Source organism: Hyperolius riggenbachi, chromosome 8 (genome assembly GCF_040937935.1).
Source record: "Hyperolius riggenbachi isolate aHypRig1 chromosome 8, aHypRig1.pri, whole genome shotgun sequence".
NCBI classification, from domain to species: Eukaryota; Metazoa; Chordata; class Amphibia; order Anura; family Hyperoliidae; genus Hyperolius; species Hyperolius riggenbachi.
This window is the reverse complement of record NC_090653.1, coordinates 162,975,310-163,002,088: the sequence shown is the minus strand read 5'-3', so window position 1 is coordinate 163,002,088 and position 26,779 is coordinate 162,975,310. Positions and strand designations below refer to the sequence as shown.

Here is a 26,779-nt window from a genome sequence, read left to right as displayed (position 1 = left end):
GGGAACTGGCTTTTAAAGGGACAGGTAAGTATTAATGGTTAATTAAGAATATTAAAGGACTTTTTTCGTGGTTATGTTTTTTGTTCAATTAAAATACTTTTTCTAAGTGTCTGTGTGTTTATTTACTTTTAACTCTTAAAGGAAATGGGTAAGGGGTACAAGTACCTCTATACTCATTTCTCCTGGGAGGGGGGGTGGGCATCTGGGGGACCCCTTTTTAAAGGGGACTCCCAGATTCCACCATGAACCTCCCCCCCAGGAAATCGCGGCCTCCACCTCCACCGCCCATCGGAGGTGGAGAAGAGCCCCTTGTCCTTGGATTGGACAAGGGCTCGGAGGGGGAGGGGAAAGCTTGGCTGCCCCTCCCCTTCCGAGACCCCCCCAATCCATGGACCATGCGGGCTGGTATAGTCAGGGTGCGGAGCCCCACGCGGCCGGTGCTCCGCATTCTGGCTATCCCAGCCTGCATGGGGGACAAGGGGTTAAAGAGGTCTGGGAGGGGGGACCCCACGTCGTTTTTTTTTTTATATTTCCCACACTCAGAACGAAGTAAGTAAAACTCTTCCCACTTGGGGGAATCTATGAAAATAATACACTATTGTTACCTGTGCAAAAAAAACTGACATTTTCCGAATTTAAAAGACATTTTCGCCCTTGAAACTTAAAAATCGATTTTCTCAAAAACTATAAGGTCTTTTTGAAAAAAAATTTTTTCCTCTTATTCCCACTGATCCCCTTAATATACCCTGGGAATTTGGTGTTCCTAAACTTTAAGCAGGCTTTGCTATTAACCGTTAAAGTCGGCGGGTTTTTAAATGTTTACATTTTTCCTTTGAAACTTTAACATCGATTTTCTCAAAAACTATAAGGTCTTTTTGCAAAAAAAATTTTTTCCTCTTATTCCTCCTGATCTCCTTAATATATTCTCCAAATTTGAGGCTCTTAGCATTTAAGGGGGCTTTGCTATTAACCCTTAAAGTCGGCGGCTTTTTTAGATTATACGGAGCGTTACGGTTTAATGCGAAATTACGGCATGAACGAAACGCGAAATTTCGCATTGAAAATTACGCTTACGGTATTTTCAATTACGATTTTAATGGCAATTACGCTACCGCAATTTCGCATCGTAATCGCGAATTTCGCATGCGTAATTATAGTAATGCGAAATTTCGAAAATTTCAGCTCAACTCTAGGTGGTACCCAGGAGACGAGCACTGGGGACTCTGGCTACCTCAGAACACTCCATAAGAACTGTGGGGAGCTCAGGGGGAGGGGGTTATTCCTGAAATTGATGGTCAGTTCATGTTTTTTGCTGAGTTGAGGACAAGCTTATTTTCCTTACACCAGTTGCAGATCTGCCCAATATCCTGGCAGTATGCTCGTTCCCCGCTCTTGTCTAAGGCCTATCATGGTGGTGTCCTCCGCGAACTTGATCACCTTGACAGACTCTTTCTTCGAGGTGCAGAAGGTTGTGTATAGGTAGAACTGGTGACAGGACACATCCTTGGGGAGTGCCTGTGCTGGTGAATCGCACACGTGACGTAAAGGTGTCAAGCTTTATCACTTGAGTTCTGTTTGTAAGGAAGTCCTTCAGCCACGCGCAGAGAGTGGGATGCACGTTGACTTGTACCAGCTTGTTGTAGAGGATGTTGGGGCTGATAGTGTGAAGGCAGAGCTGGGGTCGAGGAGGAGAATCCTGGCATAGATGTGCCCAGGCTTATGTTTCACATTTAAGAACCAGGTTTCTGGAGCGATTTTCAGGGAATGCAATTTATTTTGACTCTGCATTCCCTCAATTAAATCACTCTGAAAATGTATGCAAGTCACAATTAAACCTGTGGAATCACCACCATAGGCTTGCATTAGCCTATCACTTTTGCAAGGGCCGACAATTCTTTGACAGCGGAAATCACTTACTGGGCCCCAGAAGGGTTGTCAATGGCAATATTTCGGTAGAGATGGGCCGAAGGGTTCGACCGTGAACTTAATCACGCGAATTTCGGTGGTTCGCGTTGAACTGCGAACTATATGCGAGTTCGACCCGCTCCCTATACTACATCATTAGGGTCAACTTTGACCCTCTACATCACAGTCAGCAGACACAGGGTAGCCAATCAGGCTACACTGCCTCCTGGAGACCCCCCCCCCCCCAATAAAATGCAGGCAGCATCAGCCTTTTCACTCATTTGTGTGGCTACAGTAATTAGAGAAGGAAGAGAACCTGCAGTAGACATAGGGAAAGCTTAGTTAGGCTCTTGTGTTAGGCTTGTTAGCTTGCTCTTTGCTGATACTTATTGCTAAAAAAGCACCCCTCAACAGCTCTTTTGAGAGCTAATGTTGTTCTTGTGATCTATTTTTGTGTGTGTGTGTGTGTGTGTGTCCCACAGACACTTGTGTTGCATATTCAGCCCTGTCAGTCAGTCGCAGCTGCTGGACCTTGGTCCCTTGGTAATTCCTACTGTGCCACTGCCAGGCCCAGCACATTCAGTGACTACCTGTGTGTGTGACAGCTGCACATTTACAGTATAATACCAATCCCTGCATACCTGTTCAGTAGTGCACCTACCTACGTGACCGCAAACAGTGTTATATTATATACCAGTCAGTCACTGCACCTGTTCATGGTACCTGTGTGTGTGACAGCTGCACATTTGTAATACCAATCACTGCATACCTACCTGTTCAGTGCACCTACCTACGTGAGTGCAAGCAGTGTTATATACCACCAGCCACTGCACCTGTTCACGGTACCTGTGTGTGTGTGTGTGACAGCTGCACATTTGTAATACCAATCACTGCATACCTACCTGTTCAGTGCACCTACCTACGTGAGCGCAAGCAGTGTTATATACCACCAGTCACTGCACCTGTTCACGGTACCTGTGTGTGTGTGTGACAGCTGCACATTTGTAATACCAATCACTGCATACCTACCTGTTCAGTGCACCTACCTACGTGAGCGTATGCAGTGTTTTATTATTTACCAGTCACTGCACCTGTTCACGGTACCTGTGTGTGTGACAGCAGCACATCTGTAATACTAGTCTTTGCATAATTGTTCACAGTACCTGTTTGACCGCACGCTGTGTAATATACCAGTCCGTGCATACCTGTTAACTGCACCTGTGTGACAGCTGCATATTGTATTGTAATACAAGTCACTGCATACCTTTCACTGCACCTGTGTGACTGCACACTGTATTAGTCAAGTCAGTGCATACCTTTTACTTCACCCCCCCTCGATATGGACAAAACAACAGGCAGAGGCAGACCCAGAGGCAGGCCACCCGGCAGGTCTGTTTGAGGTCGTGCTGACGTGATTTTGTGCGGCCCTGGCCCAAAGTATAGTGCTCTGAAGAAGGCACGTCCCATCAACTCCCAAGATTGTCAGGACGTGGTTGACTATTAGAACACCTCATCTTCTGCAGCCACCAGCGCTACTATAAGCACCACGTCCGCTGCATTTGACACTTCGCAGGAGTTATTTGGTGGGGAATTCACTGATTCACAGCCATTATTGTTACAACAAGATGAAGGCGCTAAGCAAGTTACACCACCTCATATGTCTGAGTTAGGCGACACTATGGACGTAAGGTGTGAGGAGGTGGAGAATGAAGTACCTGCTGTTGGTGCAGTTTATGAGGTGTCTGAGGCAAGTGAAGGTGGGGAGGATGATGATGATGATACTGCCATGGATGCCACATGGGATCCTAATAGACAAGATGACAAAGGGGACAGTTCAGAGGGGGAGTCAGAGAGGAGTAGGAGGAGATAAGTTGCTGAAAGAAGCAGGGGGAGCTCGTCGTCAGAAACAGCTGGTGGCAGTGTCTGGCGCCATGTATCGCCACCTATGGACAGCCAGCCAACATGCCCTTCAACGTCAGCTGCTGATGCCACATAATGCAGCTGGTGGACTCCGAAAATTTGTGGCCATTGGGACACCGCAGTGGAAGATACCAGGCCGCAATTATTTCTCAAAAACGGCGATACCCAAACTGTACCATGAAGTTGAAAGGCAAGGGGTGTCATCTCTGGCACACAGCGTTGGGTCAAGGGTCCATCTGACCACAGATGCCTGGTCTGCCAAGCACGGTCAGGGCAGGTACATTACTTACACAGCCCATTGGGTCAACCTTTTAGATCCACACATCAAGATGGCGCCGGACTCGGACGCCTCGGCCACAGGGCTCCGGCCTTTTTTGATGGAGGTCTCTCCCTCCACTCACCTCTGGGCTTGCCTCTTGCTGGGGTAGGAGGTGGAGGACATCGGCAGTGTCGGTCTGGCTGGTCACGGACCGCGGTGTGGGATGGCCGGTGAGAGGATCAGCTGTTCGGGGGCCCACGTGCAGCGTGCAGGAGAGGCAGCATGGAGAACCGCCGCCGCTGCCCCCGGACCATCAGCGACACCATCCGCGCCAACCCCACGGCGGCATTGTGGCCAGGATGGCTCCCAGCGGGGAGGCCCCCGTCCTCCGCACATTCCAGTCACGGAGGACTGGCCAGGATGCAGGCCACCGGCGGGTCGGGTGCGCCCGGCTTCACACACCACCTGCGGACGACAGCTGATCACCTGTTCGGTCTTCCGTGCACTGGCACTTTCGTTGCTGTGCGGCTGCTGCCCCGAGCCAGCCCCTCAGCCACCGTGGCGGTGGCTGAGGGGCTGGCTCGGGGCAGCAGCGGGAAGCAACGAAAGTGCCAGTGCACGGAAGACTGAACAGCTGATCAGCTGTCGGCCGCAGGTGGTGTGTGAAGCCGGGCAGTAGTTTGGAGACCGCAAGCTCCCACACCAGGGCGGGCTCACGGGAAGCTGCTGACCCTGGGCTCGGGCGTCCACATGGTGCGGGTCGTATGCACCAGCTCTGCAGGAGCACTCCTCCGTAGCCCAGGATCGATGAGGCTGCAAGATCCCCCTCCACCACGTGGGCAGCTGCGTTGGTGCCTTGGACTCCAGGACGCCGGCCCTGAGCATGTAGGTCACTCCATGCGCACAGGAGGCCTGACCACCGCCACTTCCTGCTGGGCCACCCACGTGGAAGAGATCCTCAGGCTGAACTCCAGAGAGGGTCTTCACCAGCCGCAGCCTCCAGCCTGCTCGACCACCCTGTGTCCACCTCTGCCACTGCTGAGGTCCGTGTCGGCCTGCACCACCTAGCCTGGAGGATCAGCGGTCAGCCTGCCCCACCACCCAATAGCCCTGATGATCTGTGGCCCACCTGGCGATTTTCCACAGGAATGGACACTGTTCGGACTGATTGTCGGACCCTGGGGTGCTTTTAACCTGCAGCCCTGGGGGGAACTCTGCCTCTGTCTCTCTCCTCTTGCCCTGGATCTTGTTGTTTTTCTTTCTTTCCTCAGTCTCTCTTTGGCTATCCCTTCTCTCTTTCTTTCGCTGTCCACTCTTTTCTAGGACACACTGCGGGGCGTCTGGAGCTGCTGCGGAGCCGAGCGTGTGGTAGATGTGGCTGCTCCCCTCACACAGCTCTCCAGACTTCCCCACGCGTCCTTCATTATAGTTATGTGCTGTTTATATAGGTATATGCTACTTTGTACTACTGTACCTGACTGTGTATGTTGGATTGCATGCATGTGTTTGTACCATCTCCGACCCTGTTTGAGCCAAAAATAATTCCGGGTACAACCCCGTTGTACTTGGCGAAATAAACGTGATTCTGATTCCACGGCTTGCAGGCAGGCCTGCTACCACCTCCTCTCATTCTCCTCCTACTGCTACATCCTCTTCGCTGTTGTCCTCCTCCTCCTCCTTGGCTAAGTGGCAGTTCAACTCTACTGGTGCTGTGATCTCCTCTCCAGCTACACAGCCCCATCTCCCCAGGGCCTATGCTGCATGCCAGGTACGACGGTGTCACGCCATCTTAGACATGTCTTGCCTCAAAGCGGAGAGTCACACTGGAGCAGCTCTCCTGGCTGCTCTGAACAAACAGGTGGATAAGTGGCTGAACCCGCACCAACTGGAGATCGGCAACGTGGTGTGTGACAACGGCAGCAATCTCATTTCGGCTTTGAATTTGGGAAAGTTGACACATGTTCCCTGCATAGCACATGTGCTGAATCTAATAATTCAAAGATTTGTGTCTAAGTACCCAGGCTTACAGGATTTCCTGAAGCAGTCCAGGAAGGTGTGTGGGCATTTCAGGCGGTCTTACACGGCCATGGAGGCTATGCCGATATTTCATGGAGAAACAAATTGCCGGTGAGACGCTTGATTTGCGATACCCCGACTCGCTGGAATTCAACGCTCCTGATGTTCAACTGCCTGCTGCAACAGGAGAAAGCCGTCAAACAGTATCTCTACTACAGTCAAAGGACATGCTGTGGGGAGATGGGGATGTTCTGGCCGAAGTACTGGACACTTATGCGAAATGCCTGCAGGCTCCTGCAGCCGTTTGAGGAGGTGACAAACCTGGTGAGTCGCAGTGAAGGCGCCATCAGCGACTTGATCTCATATGCTTTCTTCCTGGAGCGTGCCGTGTGTAGAGTGGTGGAACAAGCTGTGGAGGAGCATGAACAGGAACAGGAGGAAGAGTTGTGGGATCAATTCTCAGCAGAAGCAGATGATTCCTCATGGACGCTGGGGGGATAGAGAAAAGGAGCGGGAGGACACCGTGAGCCCGATCTGGTGTATTATCACAGGTGTGATGAGTAAGTATAAAAAAGTATTCATATATACTCACAAAGCTGGGTTGCATGTACAGCAACCAAACTGAATCGCACGTGGGGAAGTACTGTCCCCATTCGGCCTTGTGTCTTCGCTTTGATGGTCGCAGCTCCTTAGGAAAAAACCACCCACCTACGTGGTAAACCCCAACCAGAGGGGGTGAGACACAATAGAAGAGGGTAGGAGGCGCCCTTGGGGTACTCGAATGATGGTTTATACACCACTGGTTATAAACACCACTATTGAGGCATATATAAAAAACAAAAACAAAAGGTAAGCAAAGATCCTACCTGATGAAGAAGTCATTCGTTTTATGATACCCTGAGTGACTACTTCATATGGTAGGATCTTTTCTTACCTTTTGTTTTATACAGTATATACAGTGGCTTGCAAAAGTATTCGGCCCCCTTGAAGTTTTCCACATTTTGTCATATTACTGCCACAACCATTAATCAATTTTATTGGAGTTCTACGTGAAAGACCAATACAAAGTAGTGTACACGTGAGAAGTGGAATACAAATCATACATGATTCCAAATATTTTTTACAAATAAATAACTGCAAACTGGGGTGTGCGTAATTATTCAGCCCCCTTTGGTCTGAGTGCAGTCAGTTGCCCATAGACATTACCTGATGAGTGCTAATGACTAAATAATGACTAAAATGTCAGTACAAATATAGCTGCTCTGTGACAGCCTCAGAGGTTGTCTAAGAGAATATTGGGAGCAACACTACCATGAAGTCCAAAGAACACACCAGACAGGTCAGGGATAAAGTTATTGAGAAATTTAAAGCAGGTTTAGTCTACAAAAAGATTTCCAAAGCCTTGATCATCCCACGGAGCACTGTTTAAGCGATCATTCAGAAATGGAAGGAGTATGGCACAACTGTAAACCTACCACGACAAGGCCGTCCACCTAAACTCACAGGCTGAACAAGGAGAGCGCTGATCAGAAATGCAGTCAAGAGGCCCGTGGTGACTCTGGACGAGCTGCAGAGATCTACAGCTCAGGTGGGGGAATCTGTCCATAGGACAACTATTAGTCGTGCACTGCACAAATTTGGCCTTTATGGAGAGTGGCAAGAAGAAAGTCATTGTTAACTGAAAAGCATAAGAAGTCCCGTTTTCAGTTTGCCACAAGCCATGTGGGGGACACAGCAAACATGTGGAAGAAGGTGCTCTGGTCAGATGAGACCAAAATTGAACTTTTTGGCCAAAATGCAAAATGCTATGTGTGGCAGAAAACTAACACTGCACATTACTCTGAACACACTATCCCCACTGTCAAATATGGTGGTGGCAGCATCATGCTCTGGGGGTGCTTCTCGTCAGCAGGGGCAGGGAATCTGGTCAGAGTTGATGGGAAGATGGATGGAGCCAAATACAGGGCAATCTTGGAAGAAAACCTCTTGGAGTCTGCAAAAGACTTGAGACTGGGGCAGAGGTTCACCTTCCAGCAGGAGAACGACCCTAAACATAAAGCCAGGGCAACAATGGAATGGTTTAAAACAAAACATATCCATGTGTTAGAATGGCTCAGTCAAAGTCCAGATCTAAATCCAATTAAGAATCTGTGGCAAAATCTGAAAACTGCTGTTCACAAATGCTGTCCATCTAATCTGACTGAGCTGGAGCTGTTTTGCAAAGAAGAATGGGCAAATATTTCAGTCTCTAGATGTGCAAAGCTGGTAGAGACATACCCTAAAAGACTGGCAGCTCTAATTGCAGCAAAAGGTGGTTCTACAAAGTATTGACTCCGGGGGCTGAATAATTACGCACATCCCACTTTGCAGTTATTTATTTGTAAAAAATGTTTGAAATCATTTATGATTTTCTTTCCACTTCTCATGTGTACACCACTTTGTATTGGTCTTTCACGTGGAATTCCAATAAAATTGATCAATGTTTGTGGCAGTAATGTGACAAAATGCGGAAAACTTCAAGGGGGGCAAATACTTTTGCAAGCCACTGTACATGTTTCAATTCCCCTTCGTGATCGTTACCTTGCTGCGGTGAATGGGCTTGCGTATCCCAATGAAGCAATGACCGACGAGTATATGAGTGTCCTGGGGGGGGGGGGGGGGGGCACAACCAAGATAATAAAGTTGTTGCTTCATTGTGGACAGACCAAATTCGATCAGCTGAACAGTCACTGTTCTGTCATTGAGTTACCTCAGCCCAGCGACCATATGGGCAGGAAAGCCGCCATCACCTGCACTCTCGTCATGGTGCGCACCAGTCCAGCTCGGCTGTCACTACACAAACAGCTGTGTGCCGTGCGTTACACGGTGAGTTTGGTCTGTCAGTGTGAAGCAGTACACTAATTACACTCCTTGATTGATATATACACATGCAAGATGTTTTAAAGCACTTTAGGCCTCCAATTTAGCATGCAATGTGATTTCTTCCCTTAAAACGCTGCTGTGCGTCAAATCCAAATTTTTCCCCGGGACTACGGGCGTGTATCCCACTCCGACATGCAAAAATTCTGATGTTAAACCCCTTGAAACATCTTTTCCATCACTTTTGTGGCCAGCATAAATGTTTCTAGTTTTCAAAGTCGCCTCCCCATTAAAGTCTATTGTGGTTCGAAAAGTTTGCGCGAACCGAACTTTTTGCGGAAGTTTGCGTTCGAGGTTCGCAAACCTTAAATCGGAGGTTCGAGCCATCTCTATATTTAGGTTGGAGAGAATCCAACCCAGCTGTTTTCAGTGTGTAATAAAATGTAAGTAAGGACTTTTATCTGTTTTTGTGTACATTTTAGCAACATCACTGTTAATCCCTACCATCCTTGTCAATGGTATGCGAATAATTCTACCTTGGCAGGATTTGATGTGGAAACTTTCAAGTTTCATAAGTTTGCATAATCCTGCATCAGCTTGGATTTAAGGCTAGTACACACTAGCAATTTTGATTGGCCAATGATTGGTCAATTTTACCACCTCCATGTAGTATGAGGGCCAAACAGATTTTCAATTCTATGCAGATTATATAGGTAAATGGTCATACTACATGGAGGTGGTAAAATTGACCAATGATTGGCCTATCAAAATTGCTAGTGTGTACTAGGCTTTACTTGCATCTCATTGACCATCCATAATCACTCTTTCTTGACTTGTAATCACTCTAATAAAACTCGCTCAAGGTGGCTGATAACGACCGATCTGCCGAGATTCTAGCGTGTGCACAGCGGGTCCAATGCCTCGACCAGAGATCAGCCTTGTGCATCAATTTAGATGAGAGCTTTGTTTTCTCCTCATCCACTCCCGCCCCACCAACCCTGTGCCCCCCACCCGAACATGTCACTAGATTACAGGCTAGCAACACCTCTGTATGTACAATACATACGATGCCAGACAGTAGCTCAAAGCATTGGTTAACTATCCTTCCTCATTACTTTGGAATTCTGTAGTTTCTTAGATTGCATTTGTTTTTGTGTGTGGAATTTCATTCTCACACTTTAAATTGCAATGTCAAAAAAATGGCAATGTGTTAACAGTACAGTTAACATTAATAAGCCCAATATCTTAATTATACAGGGGCGTAGCAATAGGGGGTGCAGCGGTAGCGACCGCATCGGGGCCCTTGGACCGCATCGGGGCCCTTGGACCGCATCGGGGCCCTTGGGCCAGAGAGGGCCCCGAAGGGCCCTACCTCAACTACAGTATTAGCTCTCTATTGGTCCTGTGCTCATAATAATCACTTCTATAGATAGCTTTGAATAGTGGTAATTATTAACAAGCTGTTCCCCATCCCCTTCTTGCTCCTCTGACATTGTAGTTACCGTTGGCAGATTTTGGTGCGCCGTATCAATTGTTATGTATAGAGTGCTTGAGGGGCCCCATTGTAAGACTTGCATCAGGGCCCACGGCTCCTTAGCTACGCCACTGTAATTATATAAACATTAATTACATTAAACATTATTTAAAATGAAGGGGACATTAAAACATACCAACATAACTGTTAATCATTGCCAGTGTGCCTTAATTATATGGTTCACAAAAAACCCTGTCCAACTTCTGGAAAATGTTCTGCGGATGACTGAGTTTCCATTTAAAACTTATATTTTTTCCTTTGTGCTATAAAGTTGTACTGCACATCAAACATGTCAACACTCTATTAAACTTAACATGGTCTTCCCAGAATAAAATAACACGCACAGCTCCATCAGCAGACTGCTCAGGGAGCAGGGGCTGCAGGAAGGTGTGAAGCAGAATGATGAGTGACACCGAACTTGTCCCCTCCTCGCCAATATTCCCGTTTTCCCATGCAGGCTCTAGCTAGCATTGCAAAGGAGACGGAGCTAGGCGGCAACACTCACTTAAACTATGTGGGCGGAACGATAACATCGTGAGGCGTTCTCAAATGTTCACCTTCCCGCGCGATTGGTGCCAGACTGGCCACGAGGCGGGTACTCTATGAAAAGAGACGTTCTAGGAAGTTTTGGGGCGTGTTTAGGGCGGGAAGTGCAGTGAGATGCCTGGATGGTGGGTGGAGCTTAGAAGTTGGAAGGACGGAGTTGTCGTGTGTCTCCTGCGCCTCCTTTTCTTGCTTGGCTTTGGAAAGAGACTTGTTTGATGTGGTTAGTTTGGTCAGCTCGCAGCAGCCCCGGCCTCGCTCTGCCACCGCCAGCCATGGTGCCGTAGCTGTTCGCACTTGTGGTAACTAGGCTGCAGCAGCTTTGCTGACAAGGCTACGCGCTGCGCCTTCTCGCTGAGCACTGGGCTCCATTGGCAGTTGTGAGGAGCATGGCACCCCGGAGTGTGTCCGAGCAGCCTGGGACGGACCCCTCCCTATCCTCGGACTCCTCCTCTCTGCCGCCCTCGGGATGCAGTTGTCCCAAGAACTGTGGGAACTGTCGGCTGTTCCTGGGCTTTTTCGCGCTGTCCCTGTCATTGCACCTCGTCACCATCTGCTGCTATTTGGAGCTGCGCCGGGAGATGATGGGCTCGGAGAGACTAGCTCGGGGGTCTGGCCCGGGGACCAGCGAAGATGACGGGGAAGTGTCTGCTGTGCACCGGAGGAGCGCCCTGCAGCTTGCCGATCTCCAGCTTCCCGGGGTGAGTCCTGGCTGGGGTGCCAGTATCATTGGTGTTGCTGGGGTGCTCATGTCATTCATGCTGCTGGTGTATTAGTGTCACTGATGCTGCTGGGGTACCAGTGTCACTGATGCTGCTGGGGTACCAGTGTCACTGATGCTGCTGGGGTACCAGTGTCACTGATGCTGCTGGGGTACCAGTGTCACTGATGCTGCTGGGGTATTAGTGTCACTGATGCTGCTGGGGTATTAGTGTCACTAGTGCTGCTGGGGTACCAGTGTCACTGATGCTGCTGGGGTATTAGTGTCACTGATGCTGCTGGGGTATTAGTGTCACTGATGCTGCTGGGGTACCAGTGTCACTGATGCTGCTGGGGTACCAGTGTCACTGATGCTGCTGGGGTACCAGTGTCACTGATGCTGCTGGGGTACCAGTGTCACTGATGCTGCTGGGGTACCAATGTCACTGATGCTGCTGGGGTACCAGTGTCACTGATGCTGCTGGGGTATTAGTGTCACTGATGCTGCTGGGGTACCAGTGTCACTGATGCTGCTGGGGTACCAGTGTCACTGATGCTGCTGGGGTACCAGTGTCACTGATGCTGCTGGGGTACCAGTGTCACTGATGCTGCTGGGGTACCAGTGTCACTGATGCTGCTGGGGTACCAGTGTCACTGATGCTGCTGGGGTACTCTTGTCACTCTTGCTGCTGTTGGTGTACCAGTGTCACTCATGCTGCTGTGGATTGTGGTGCCAGTGTCACTCATGTTGCTTGTGTGCCAGTATCACTCATGCTGCATGTTCTCACTCATGTCTTCTATTTTACCACACTCCCTGCATGTATTTATGAATAATCCATAGTTTTTGTGTAAATGGACTGGGCTGCATTATGCATCTCATGATGTGACCTATTATTGTCCCTCTGTAGTGTAAAGTGTTCCTCACAGCATACTGTTATTCCTAACAAGGCAACTGACGGTTTAGATTGCAGAGATGGGGACAAGGACAAACTGTGATTGACAAGCATAAACCACTCCACAGACCACAGTAGTCTGGATTGTAACACACAGAATGGATGGTGTATAAAGCTTATGTTAATAGCAATTAGAGCTGAATATTAAATTCCCAGTTTTTTACTCTTTAAATGCATGAGCTACAATGGGACCTGAACTGAAATTTATGCTAGGTTTTGTTTAGGAACTTATAATTTTCTGAAGTTAATGATTAAATGACAGTTTGCTTTAGTAATCATTTTGCTTTTGAATGTGATTAGCCCTATGCAGTCTTGGCAAGGCATATTTAAAGAGAACCTAGACTGAAAATAAAAAGCCAAAATAAACATACATGGGTCATACTTACCTCCTATGTAGTCTACTCATCAATCTCTTTCTCCCATCCTGCATCCTGTTTGTCCACCATGATCAATGGAATTCTCTGTCCTCCATTTTGAAAATGGCCATTACCACATAACAGCTTCTGGGTCAGCATACTGTTAAACTGTAATATCACCCACTTGAGCCATAATCTGCTCTTATATAACTGACAGCAACTGGTATATTTCAGTTTTGACAAAATGGTTTCAGAACTGGAAGGGATCACTGTAAGAAGAAAATGGCGAGCCTCTGAGAGGAACTGATGGTGAGGTAAGTATTTATTATTCATTTGCAGCTACATCATGTGTTTATTTTAAATAATTTTCCTCAGTTCAGGTTCCCTTTAAGGTCATAACTGTTGTGTATGTTGTTGGTATATAATTTGAGTTGACACACAGTTATCTCTCTATTTATTGCCCCAAGTTTAATCCTTGTTTCAAATCAAGCTTGTCTTGTTGCTGCTTTTCATTTGTGATAATTCTTAACTATTGTTTAGATCATTGCTTTAAGTTTCTCTTTGTATGGCTTACCTACTTCAGACAGCTGAACTGCACAGTATATAGTTAAGGTGGCAGTCCACTATAGCGGCATGGTACGTTATAGGATTAATTATTATAGATGGTCAATGAGATGCTGATAATTTTGTGTTGATGCACATTTTATGTTGACGCAAACTTGGAGCTTGAAATTGGACCAATCAGGATTATGAGCTTCCACATTTGATTAGACTAATTCCAAGATGTCTACATTTGCATACAATAGGAAATGTACACCAACTCAAAAGTATAGCTTAATAACCATTTCTATTCTCTAACGGCCCACTTCCATGGGCAGTTGAACTGTGTGCTCATCAAGCAGTTACCTGGTGGCTGTGAGCAGTTACCAGGCAACAGCAAGCAGTTTTAAGAGTTTGAGAGGCTTTTCACGAGCAGTTGCTTGTGGAAAAGGGTCCTAATGCTGGGAATACACAATGCGTTTTTGCAGCAGATAGATGGTTCGATAGATAATTTCCGACATGTCCGATCTCGCGTTCGATCATTTTGCCGCTCGATCTCTGATAGAAGTGAATGGAAAAAGATAAGAAAAACGAGCGGGAGATAAGAGAATTGAGTGGAGAATCGAGCGGCAAAAACGATTGAGCGGAGAATCGAGCGGCAGAAATGCATTGTGTATTCCCAACGTAAGTGATTAGGTGAGTAGTGATTGTTTTACCACCTGCCACCATTCAGGCCTCCTGAAATAGTGCCAGATGGTAAAATTGAGCTGAAATTGCAGCCAGAAGACAATTGTGAATGGCAGCTGTCCATGCAAAAGTGGTCTCTATCTCGATCAGATTCCAGCACAAATCTGATCAGGAAACTGTGATAGCAGTGCACACTAGATTAGTGCTAATTAATTCTGTACTAAAGGCACATACACACGCCATACTTTTTTCAAACAGTCTGTCAGACCTTCCCGCGGGACGTCGTTCTGCCGACAGTTGCACGTGAGTACAAGCGGTCGTCAGAATCTGACGGACCCGTTGTTTGAAAAAGTACATCATGTACGCGCCTTTGAAAGCTAAACAGCCATTGATTTCCAATCAACGATAAAATTGACTGTGCTAAATCTTTTTTGATTACATTTCAGTTCAATTCCAGACAGTTTATTAACAAGTTTCGGGGATCAAAGGGATTGAAACTGCGAAAGTGCTGGTAAAGTGTTAACAAATTACCTTTCCTTTTAAATCTTTACTGACAAGATGCTGCAGTAAAACAGCTATGCACTGATTCATACATACGCTAGATTAATGTAAGACTAGGTGGGTGATAAAGACCACTTCTGGTGAGTATAGTCTGCACATCTAGTGTGTGTACAGGGGATGCCTGATTTTGCTTAAAGGAAACGTGTAGGGAAATAAAGTGCCCTGTCTGGGTACTTAACTCAGGAGAGGGAAGCCTCTGGGTCCTGCAGAGAATTTCCCTGTCCCCCAGCAGCCTGTTCCAGCACTGTCCCTGTATGTAAATGGTCAACAAGGGCTTCTTTACTGCTTGCACATGCACAGTAGCACGGACCTGATCAGACTGGCTTTTTCCACTGAAGTCCGAGTGGGTTCGTGCTACTTTGCAGGCGTAGTACAGCTACGTCTTGGTGGGTCTCAGCCTGGTGTAGGGGTAAGCCCTAGGAGGACCCGGAGGCTTCCCTCTTCTAAAGTGAGTATCTAAGTTTGTGCATCGCACAGGTAACTTTCCAGCATGCCCCTGACACTTAAGCTATTGCCAGACATATTATTTTTCCCATTCCAGCCGTCATTTGGCTCTCCTGCTCTCCAACTCACTGGTGATGTGTACATACATACGTCCGTGATGTCCCGCTAGGCTGCCCGTAAAGCTCGACGACCCATCAGTGGGTTGGCATTTCTGCGTGCGAATGCGTCCACTTCATCAGGCGTATACTGCACCTTCGCAAATTACTGTGCAGACGCAGTACTCGCCTGATGACTTGTCCACATGCTTCGATCCGCCGATGGTTCGGCAAGCTTTACGGGTGGCCAAGCCATTTTAAACAATATAACATGACACATGGGCTTTCACTTTGCTTATAATTTAAAAGATATGTTCTATAACTTATCCTTTATCACATCTTTTAATTATAAGCAAAGTGAAAGCCCATGTGTCATGTTATATTGTCTAAAATGGCCTGGCAAAAGTTTTGCGGCTTTGAGACCAACCGCTCCTCTAGAGGCAAAACATTGAAATTTCAAAAATTTTGACAACAGGTAGTTTACAACCATAGTGTGTAGAAATAAGTATACGTTCGTATCTCAAAATGCTCCAGGTGCCCTTTCCGTCTTGTTGAGCCAAATGGCACTATCTATCAATAACCATCAGCAGTCACTGGGATACTAGTCACAGAAAGAGTGGTCTGCATATTTATGTCAGGTATCTGGGTTCCATCAGGGTGTATATCTGTGGGGTAATCCTGTGAATAGCACTGGCAAAAGCTGGTGTTTTGAAATGTCAATGTTTTGCTTTTGTAGATGGGGCTGGTCTTAAAGGGGTTCTGTGGAGTTTTAAAAAAAGCACATACAGACATTCACCTGTGGCTTCTATCGGTTCCCTGTAGCTGTCATGTCCCGTGCCTTCCTCCTCCGATCACTCGTTGCCCCCTGCCGGCATCGGTCAATTATTCGTCTAAGCCGAATAGTGCGCACTCCCACACACGTCTCCGGGAGCTTACTGCAGTACGAGGTTATCTCTTACTGCGCCTGCGCAGTAAGTTCCCGGAGACGCAAGCGGGAGCAAGTACGCGTGCGGCCGCGCAGACACAGTCTCGTTGAAGGGATGATTAGACGGGGAACGAGTGATCGGTGGAGGACGGCACGGGACATGACGGCTACATGGGGCTGATAATTTTTTTTTTTTTTTTTTTAAATCTATCCACAGTACCCCTTTAAATCTGAATTATTGCAAATACCTTCTGTTCTAAGAAGGCAAACCACACTAAACATCATCCTCCTTTTTTTTTTTTTTTTTTTTTTCTAAGGGCTTTTCAGTCTCTTTTGGTCCCCTATACTTTCCTGGTGGTTTTGGGTCACCCCGAGCTGCTTGGGTATAGAGTTGACCTGACTGAAATGTTGAGGGTTTTTTTTTTTTGTTTGTTTGTTTTTTTTTGTTCACCCTTGTTGCCAGAAGGATGCAAACATAAACATATCTATATCCATTTACCGTATATACTCGCAAGCAAGCCGAATTTTTGACCCCCCAAAAGTGGGCCAAAAGTTGGGGGGTCGGCTTGCTTGCGAGTCATGATGGGTGTATAGGTGCTGTCCCTCCCCGCTCCCCCCGCGGCCGCCGCTGCTATTACCTTAGGCGGCGCCGCTTCCTCTATCCCCGTCCTCCTCCGGTAACTCATTCACAGCAGCGCGCCCCCCGCTGCTGTGATGACGCAGGAAACCATAGAGAGCGGTTCCCATAGTAACGGCATTGCCGCTACAGGAAGCCGCTCTCTATGGTTTCCTCGTCATCACAGCAGCGAGAGGCGCGCTGCTGTGAATGAGTTACCGGAGGACGGGGATAGAGGAAGCGGCGCCGCCTAAGGTAATAGCAGCGGCAGCCGCGGGGGAGCGGGGAGGGACAGCACCTACCCACCCCTACTAGCTATATGGGGCACTATGCTAGCTATACTGGGGCACTATACAAGCTATAATGGGGCACTATACAAGCTATAATGGGGCACTATACAAGCTATAATGGGGCACTATACTAGCTATACTGAGCACTATACTAGCTATAATGGGGCACTATACTAGCTATACTGAGCACTATACTAGCTAAACTGGGGCACTTCACTAGCTATACTGAGCACTATACTAGCTATACTGTGCACTATACTGGCTATACTGGGCACTATACTGGCTATACTGAGCACTATACTAGCTATACTGAGCACTATACTAGCTATACTGAGCACTATACTAGCTATACTGAGCACTATACTAGCTATACTGAGCACTATACTAGCTATACTGAGCACTATACTAGCTATACTGAGCACTATACTAGCTATACTGAGCACTATACTAGCTATAATGAGCACTATACTAGCTATACTGAGCACTATACTAGCTATACTGGGGCATTTTACTAGCTATACTGAGCACTACCTACCTATACTGGGCACTATACTAGCTATACTGGGACATACTGGGGGGATCACGCGGCCAGCGTTTCCTACCCCCGGCTTACATGAGGGTCAATCATTTTTTCCTGTTTTTGGGGTAAAAGTGGGGGGGTCGGCTTACATGCGGGTCGGCTTGCTTGCGAGTATATACGGTATGTTCAGGGTGGGCCATTTATATGGATACAACTTAATAAAATGGGAATGGTTGGTGATATTAACTTCCTGTTTGTGGCACATTAGTATGTGTGAGGGGGGGGGGGGGGGGGGGGTACTTTTCAAGATGGGTGGTGACCATGGTGGTCATTTTGAAGTCAGCCATTTTGAATCCAAATTTTGTTTTTCCAATAGGAAGAGGGTCATGTGACACATCAAACTTATTGGGAATTTTACAAGAAAAACAATTGTGTGCTTGGTTTTAACATAACTTTATTCTTTTATGAGTTATTTACAAATTTCTGACCACTTATAAAATGTGTTCAATGTGCGGCCCATTGTGTTGGATTGTTAATGCAACCCTCTTGACACTGAGACACTGATAGCAACACCACAGGAGAAATGCTAGCACAGGCTTTCAGTATCTATAGTTTCAGGTGCTGCACATCTCGTATCTTCACAGCGTAGACAATTGCCTTAAGATGACCCCAAAGATAAAAGTCTAAGGGGGTAAGATCGGGAGACCTTGGGGGCCATTCAACTGGCCCACGACAACCAATCCACTTTCCAGGAAACTGTTCATCTAGGAATGCTCAACCTGACACACATAATGTGGTGGTGCACCATATTATGGATATCAGGTCTAAGCATTCCTAGATGAACAGTTTCCTGGAAAGTGGATTGGTCATCGTGGGCCAGTTAAATGGCCCCTGAGGTCTCCTGATCTGATTGTTATTGAACAATATATTTAATTTTCAGTCAGCTGACAATTTCCAAAAATTACAGATATTGTTCATCTTAGCAACCTGGGCAACAGCAGTTTGTGTACTGTTTGGAGCACTGTTGCCATGAAACTGATCAGAAACTGCCACCTGGCTTAAGGAGTACTAGATGCACAAAACAGGAGTTTTTGTTACCCATTCATAACATCAAGCCTAATTCACAAACCAACTCCCTTATATACCAGTTGAGACACCAGGAAAGTTTTATATACTACTGCTGCTACTACTTTGAGTTTTTCAGTTCAGGTTTGCTTTAGGCACTTCCTGCAAAATGGACCTTTATAAGCGCAGTATAAGTTAGATTATTACCTAGGTAGAGGGAATAATTTGGATACGGTCTCATTCAATGACCCTGTGGACAGACGAGGAGCTGTTAGATATTGAAAAGTGGCTTTTCTGAGCATTTTCTTACACAAATATCTAGGCTTTCATTTTGCTGTTGTAGTAATAATTATATGGGAAGAAGGTCAAAATGTTTCCTATGGTGGCTGTTTAACCACTTTTTTGACATAAGTCGCACATGCAAATTAGATACACCGCAGGTTCCTGGGCGTGAGACTTACGTCCAGCACTAAAAACCGCCCCGCCATCGTGCATGCCCCCGTCATTCATGCATGTGCTCATGCATATACCCCATTGTGAATGATTGCTGCTAGCAGCAATCATTCACATAAAGTTACAGTGAAAAAAAGGATTTATTTTATTAAAGTGACAGTGTAACATAACCCCCCCCCCCTTTTTTAATGTTTTAACCCCTACCAAACTAATAAACCCCTTGTGTTAAATATACTTGGCCAAAAGATACATGGACACCTGTAATGGCTGGGACTCAGCGCTGCTCATGGGGCTGGAGGAAGCCACGGGTAAGTATTAAGCCTAGTGTACCATCTCTGGTACACTTTAAGGGGTAAAACCCTGGAACCTGAAGTGGTTTAAAAACAGCACAAGCATCTATTCCAGACAAAGCTGTTGGAATACTTCTTTGTGACTGGTTCTCTTTTACATTTTAGTAACTGATAAAGGCTATGCCAGTGTATCTGCCCTCTTTCAAGTTTGTCTGCCCCAGAAATATTTAATTGTGACAGATGCCGGCACCTGATCCCAGAGACTACCAAGCTTCCTATCATGCCCTCATTGTCTCCCGCCTTTACTATTACAGTGCCCTACTGTCAGGCCTCCCCTTCTGCTTCAGGATCAGTTTTAAGATTCTGTGTCTTGCCTACAAATCTGTGCACAAGACCTGCCCAACCTACATCTGAGCTTGTCCAAAAATATCTACTCGCCCGCCCCCTCCAGTCCTCCAGTGATCTCGGCCTGACCGCCCTGCGCATTTCTCACTCCCATGCTTGCCTACAAGACCCCACCCCTCAGACTCAATTCTTCCTTCAACACCTTTAAGCAAGCCCCTAAAACACACTTCTTTAAAATGGCCTACTTTCCATCTACCACACTTTAACTCTCTCACATGAGCACCTCTTCCTAAGCCTTACCTTATGACCCTCCCCCTCCCCATTAGATTATAAGGCTTTGGCAGCCCCCCACTCCCACCTCTTAGTGTGTCCTCCTTGATTTTGCAACCCCACCAGTGACACCCTTCCCATGGACTAACTCAGACTTGAATGGCTGAGTCTCTGTTAAATTGCATGATCATGCATCTTATACCCTGTTTGCATGTATAGCCTTGTGCTATGTTGTAAAAATATGTGCTGCCTCTCTGTCTGTCAACTCATGTTTACATATTTGTAGCCCTATTTATTGTCCAGCGCTGCGTAATATGTTGGTGTTTTATAAATAATAATACAAAAAAAGTGGAGAGGATTCAGTGTTCTCCCCAGAATTTTTTTCCTGCTGGGTGGCGTGAAAAAGTAGTCGGGTGGGGCGCAAGGGGGACAGGCAGGGCCGGCGCAACTCTGCTTATAGCATGGGAGAACAATGAGGAGGCAAGCCAAAGACAGCCAGGTGCACACCAAAATTTGCACGGTGGAGCACCCAGCTGAAAGAGCCTGACGAGAACCCATGTTCTCACTCTCTTATTTGCCCCACGCAGACCCTCTGAACATATCCTAAAAGACCTTGTCATAAATGTATGTTTGTGTGGCCGCACTCCCTGCAATGCACGAGCGTGGCTATACTGTGCCTGTGTGAGTATAGCCCCTGTTGTGCAGTAAGGTGAAGTTGCTCTTCCACAAGCTAATCCATGCTACTGCGCAGGCAAAGTATAACATGCTCGTGCACGAAGGGGAGCGTGGCTGGGATTCTAAATAGGGTCCCCAAGAGAATGTGGAAAGCCTGGAGGATCTAGAGTTGATTCAATGATCAAGCAAAGAGACTTGAAATCCATCAAATCAAAACATTTTTATTATTCTCAGTTTCCCAAATTCCACATAAGCTCTCAGGACATATGTACCCTCACCTCCTCCTGGGCTCCGGAGGTGGGGAAGATTCCCTTGTCCATGATATGGACAAGGGCTCTGTAGGAGAGGGGGGAACTTATCACTTCTCTCTTACAGAGTCCAACCCCCCCCTCCCCCATCATGTACCATGCGGGCTGTTATTGCAGAGCCCCACACAGGTTTTTTCAGCCATCCTAGCTACACCAGTATGCATGGGTAACAAGGGGTTAAAGGGAACCTTAACTGAATGGGGGGTATAGAGTTTTACTTACCTGGGGCTATTACCAGCCCCCTGCAGCAGTCCTGTGCCCTCGGCGCCGCTCTGGAATCCTCTGGTCCCCCGCTGTCACTTAGTTTCGTTTTTGACGACTCACCAGTCGCCGGCCGCCATGCGTATTATTGGACGCATTCACCAATGCAATTAGTGCGATTGCGGACCGCAACGCGTACAAGAATACGCGTTGCCGCATATCTACGCGTGCGGAATGCGGCAATAGCAATAGCGCAATAGCGCTAATTGCATTGGTGAATGCGTCCAATAATACGCATGGCGGCCGGCGACTGGTGAGTCGTCAAAAACGAAACTAAGTGACAGCGGGGGACCAGAGGATTCCAGAGCGGCGCCGAGGGCACAGGACTGCGGCAGGGGGCTGGTAATAGCCCCAGGTAAGTAAAACTCTTTACCCCCCGTTCAGTTAAGGTTCCCTTTAATGAAGGCTGTGGGCCTTAAAAGTAAATGGGTATAGAGGGTCACATTTCCAGGGCTGTGGAGTAGGTACAATAATCATCAGACTCCAACTCCGATTCTTCAGTTTATGAAACCTCCTACTTCAGGTACCCAAAATGACTCAGACTCTTTAGTCTAATACTTACCAGGGCTGTGGATTTGGTACTAAAATCATCTGACTCCGCCTCCTCCGTTTATGAAACCTCCGACTCCAGGTACCCAAAATTGCTCCGACTCCACAGCCCTGCTTTTGACCCTATACCTAGTTAATGTAAAACAATTAGATTAATAAACTTTATTGGGGACAGGGGACTAGTCTACATTCTTCTGTTTTTCATCTATCACTTCTTTCTTTTTACTTCTTCTTTATTCTGTCTTCTAAAACTTGATTGAAGAATTGTCTCTGGTAATCGTTACCTGCCACTCCGGTACCCACCCCCGCACCTCAGCCGGCCCTGTGCTACTCACCCTGCAGCACCGCCGAAAGTCTTCTGCTCTTTAGCATCTTTCCTGGGACTCCTTTCGCTGTGTAGTACGGTGAGCCCTGGCAAAGCATTGTTGAAGCTCTCACCAGGCTTTCCAGTGGTCCATGGAATGGACAAATGAAATTGTTTCTAAGTAGAATAGAATAGGATCAGGCATTGTAAGAACCGCCTGATTTTTGGACTTGCCAGCGCTCAGCAGTGGCAGGTTCAAGAATAGGATGTGACTCTTTGTCTCCATGTGCGTTACTCCTAGTAGGCCTTTGATACTTAGATATGTTCTCATTTCGTCTACAAAATATGTATTCCACTCTAGCCAGTAAAGTAATCAGGCTTAGTTGAGCCTGTTCTAGCAACGGGACCCCCGAAAAAGAGCTCGTCGGCAGCTTGTGCAGGTGCTTTAGCACCGTCCTGATCAGCTTTCTTCAAATTAAGCTGAGGTGAATGGGGGTCTGAGCTACTACGCAGTAGCACAAACCTGATCGGGCTCAGCTACTTCCTCCGGAGTTCATGCAGGGCAGTGCTAGTGCGCATGCGCATAGAGGCCACTCTTCGCAGGTCCCAGTGCTGGAATGTGCTACACATACAAGGACGGGGAAGCTTCTTTAGGTTCTAGAGCAGGGGTCTCAAACTCAATTTACCTGGGGGTCCGCAGGAGGCAAAGTCAAGATGAGGCTGGGCCGCATAAGGAATTTCACAATCGCGGCGCATCGCCGCCTCTGCCCGCCCCTCTCACTCTTTCTTCACAGAGAGGGGCGGGGAGAGGCGGCGATCCGTGCGGCGATTGACGTCAGGAGGGGCAGAGCTGAAGCTGAAAGCTCTGCCCCTTCCAGGAAATGCCGGCAGATTGCCCCCGGGCGATTTGGGGGCTCTGCAGCCCTCGTCTAGCGGTGGGGATGCGGCGGATTACTTGGGAGCACTGAAGCGAACTATAAAGAAGCTTTTGCCGGCGAGGGCCACAAAATATTGCATCGAGGGCCGCAAATGGCCCGCGGGCCGTGAGTTTGAGACCACTGTTCTAGAGGCTTCCCTCTCCAGCGTTAAGTGTCCGTGTCCCCCCCCCCCCCCCTTTTTTCCCTTTATAAAAGTCACAGGTTTACTTTAAGACAAGTAATATCCATTTGGCAAGTTTAAGACTAATTTTGAGTACTTGGCTGTTTTTAGCAGCTGAACATGTATTTTATTGATGATGGTGCGTTCATACTATGCGCACATTCTGTTGCTGCATGCATATTTGTATTGTAATAGATCATGCTATGCTAACACACTTTCTCCAGTGTGTTTCTAGACAACATGTGCAATAACGTTCATGTTGCATAGCAGTTCTTGCAATGAAAATCAGGGCTGCGGAGTTGGTATAAAAATCATCCGACTCAGACTCCTCAGTTTATGAAACCATCGACTCCGACTCCAGGTATCCAAAATTGCTCTGACTCTGTAGTCTAATTTTTACAAAGGCTATGGATTTGATTAAAAATAATCACTCCTCAGTTTATCGAAACCTCTGACTCCAGGTACCCAAAATTGCTCCGACTTCGACTCCATAGCCCTGATAAAAATAATGTGCACATTTTACGTGTGTGTTGCGTTTTGTACGCACATAGGGCTTGATTCACTAAACCGTGATAACTGATATCACGGCCTCGCTGTCATTTTGTGCGCAAATTCGCTATTGCGCGTGGAAATTCGCAATTGCGCACAAAAACGCTAATGCGGCCGTGATATGAATTATCACGGTTTAGTGAATCTAGCCCATAGTGTGAATTTGGCATCGTATGAGAGAAATTTAGAGAAGAGTTAGTTCAATCAGGGCCTTATGCTGCATACACACTTGAGATAAAAGTCTCTGGAAAAGGCAAGATCACAGACCAATTATACCCCATTCCATGTAGTATGAGAGCCATACCTACACAGTCTATTCTATGGAGCTGCACTCCCCATCAGATAAAATCTTTGCAAGATGCTGCACACAAAGATGCCTGTACACATTCAAAAGATCATTATCTCCAAAAGATCTCTTCCTGCAATAGATCCATTCCTTCAAAATGCATTCATAGTCTATGAGATCTGCAGATCATCATACACACCTTGTTTAGCAGGCAATCATCTGCAGATCAGATCCACCAGGATGGATTTTCAGATCTGCAGATGATTGCCAGATATGCAGATGAAGTCTGTTAAACAAGGTGTGTATGAGGATCTGCAGATCTCATAGACTATGAATGCATTTTGCAGGAATGGATCTATTGCAGGAAGAGATCTTTTGCAGATAATGATCTTTTGAATGTGTAAGGGCATCTTTGTGTGCAGCATCTTGCAAAGATTTTATCTGATGGGGAGTGCAGCTCCATAGAATAGACTGTGTAGAGTATGGCTCTCATACTACATGGAATGGGGTAAAATTGGTCTGTGAACTTGCCTTTTCCAGAGACTTTTATCTCAAGTGTGTATGCAGCATTAGTAAGCACTTTTTTCATTGCTCACAAAATGGAAAAATCGGCAATCTTATTCAGGAGCTGCTGATTGATTGATCTGTTTCTGATGAGGTTTCTGTTCATTCTGCAGGAAAAAGGTTCACATCTACTAGTTAGAATTTTGAAGTTTGGTATTGACACCAAGCATGTTGCATTTACAAGAAATCAGCAGTGACTACTCTCATACCTTTACAGCTATTTCACGATTAGATCCTTAACCAGGCAATACATTTTTAGTTTTTTTTGGCTTTTTTTGAGGCTTTCTCAAACATTTGGTCTGATCCTGCTCAATGGAATGATAGTGTTGGCTCAATTTTTTTTTATTTATTTATTTTTATTTTTTTTTTACCACTTGAGGACCCAGCCTTTACCCCCCCCCCCCCCCTTAAAGGGAACCTTAACTGAACGGGGGGTATAGAGTTTTACTTACCTGGGGCTATTACCAGCCCCCTGCAGCAGTCCTGTGCCCTCGGCGCCGCACTGGAATCCTCCGGTCCCCCGCTGTCACTTAGTTTCGTTTTTGACGACTCACCAGTCGCCGGCCGCCATGCGTATTATTGGACGCATTCACCAATGCAATTAGCGCTATTGCGGACCGCAACGCGTACAAAAATACGCGTTGCCGCATATCTACGCGTGCGGAATGCGGCAACGCGTATTTTTGTATGCGTTGCGGTCCGCAATAGCGCTAATTGCATTGGTGAATGCGTCCAATAATACGCATGGCGGCCGGCGACTGGTGAGTCGTCAAAAACGAAACTAAGTGACAGCGGGGGACCAGAGGATTCCAGACCGGCGCCGAGGGCACAGGACTGCTGCAGGGGGCTGGTAATAGCCCCAGGTAAGTAAAACTCTATACCCCCCCGTTCAGTTAAGGTTCCCTTTAAGGACCAGCGCTACTTTTTATGATCTGTGCTGGGTGGGCTCTGCAGCCCCCAGCACAGATCATGTTACATGCAGAGGGATCAGATCGCCCCCCTTTTTTCCCCCCTATGGGGATGATGTGCAGGGGGGGTCTGATCGCTCCGGTCTGCAGGCATGTTGCGGGGGGGCACCTCAAAGCCCCCCTCTGCGGCGAAATTCCCCCTCCCTCTCCTACCTGCAACCCCCCCCCCCCCCCGGTGATCGGGGCTGCACAGGACGCTATCCGTCCTGTGCAGCCAGTGACAGGCTGTCCCCTGTCACATGGCGACGATCCCCGCTGATTGGCCGGGGACCGCCGATCTGCCTTACTGCGCTGCTGCGCAGCAGCGCCGTACAATGTAAACAAAGGAGACATACGTCTCCTACGTTTACATTTAGTCTGCGAGCCGCGAGGTAGTCAGTATAGTTGCCACCAGTATAGGCTAGGTAGGTAAGTGCCCCCAATACAGGTTAGATAAGTAGGTGCCCCAGTATAGGTTATATTAGGTAGGTGCCCCCCAGTATAGGTTAGATTAGGTAGGTGCCCCCCAGTATAGGTTAGATTAGGTAGGTGCCCCCCCAGTATAGGTTAAATTAGGTAGCTGTCCCCCGGTATAGGTTAGATAGGTAGCTGCCCCCTGGTAAAGGTTAGATTAGGTAGGTGTCCCCCAGTATAGGTTAGATTAGGTAGGTGCCCCACAGTATAGGTTAGATAGGTAGCTGCCCCCCAGTATAGGTTAGGTAGCTGCTCCCCAGTATAGGTTAGATTAGGTAGCTGTCCCTGGTATAGGTTAGATTAGGTAGGTGCCCCCCCCAGTGAAGATTAGATTAGGTAGGTGCCCCCCCAGTATAGGTTGGATTAGGTAGGTGCCCCCCCAGTATAGGATAGATTTAGGTAGCTGTCCCCCGACAGTGTCTGGTCCTTAAGGGGTAGAACGACTGTGGTCCTCAAGTGGTTAAACCTGCACACTGATTTACTTTATAAAAGTTGGCTGTAGAAAATCGTTATGTTATTATATTTACCCTATATGCTTATGATTAAGATACAGAATACTGTGAATTTTGCATATGTTTGATATGTTTAAAACTTTTACTCATTGCATAATTGTGTTCCT

At 47.2% G+C, this 26,779-nt stretch overlaps 1 protein-coding gene across 4 annotated transcripts in view; it reads left to right on the top strand.

Annotated features, from left to right (window-relative positions):
- Window positions 1–11,172: 11,172 nt before the first annotated feature.
- Window positions 11,173–26,779, top strand: part of EDA (ectodysplasin A) — a 268,344-nt gene continuing 252,737 nt past the window's right edge. For all 4 annotated transcript variants that reach the window (XM_068247652.1, XM_068247651.1, XM_068247650.1 and 1 more), the window contains exon 1: window positions 11,173–11,737. In XM_068247652.1, the coding sequence (XP_068103753.1) occupies window positions 11,426–11,737 (312 nt within the window). In that variant the 5' untranslated portion in view covers window positions 11,173–11,425. The remainder of the gene's footprint in view (window positions 11,738–26,779) is intronic.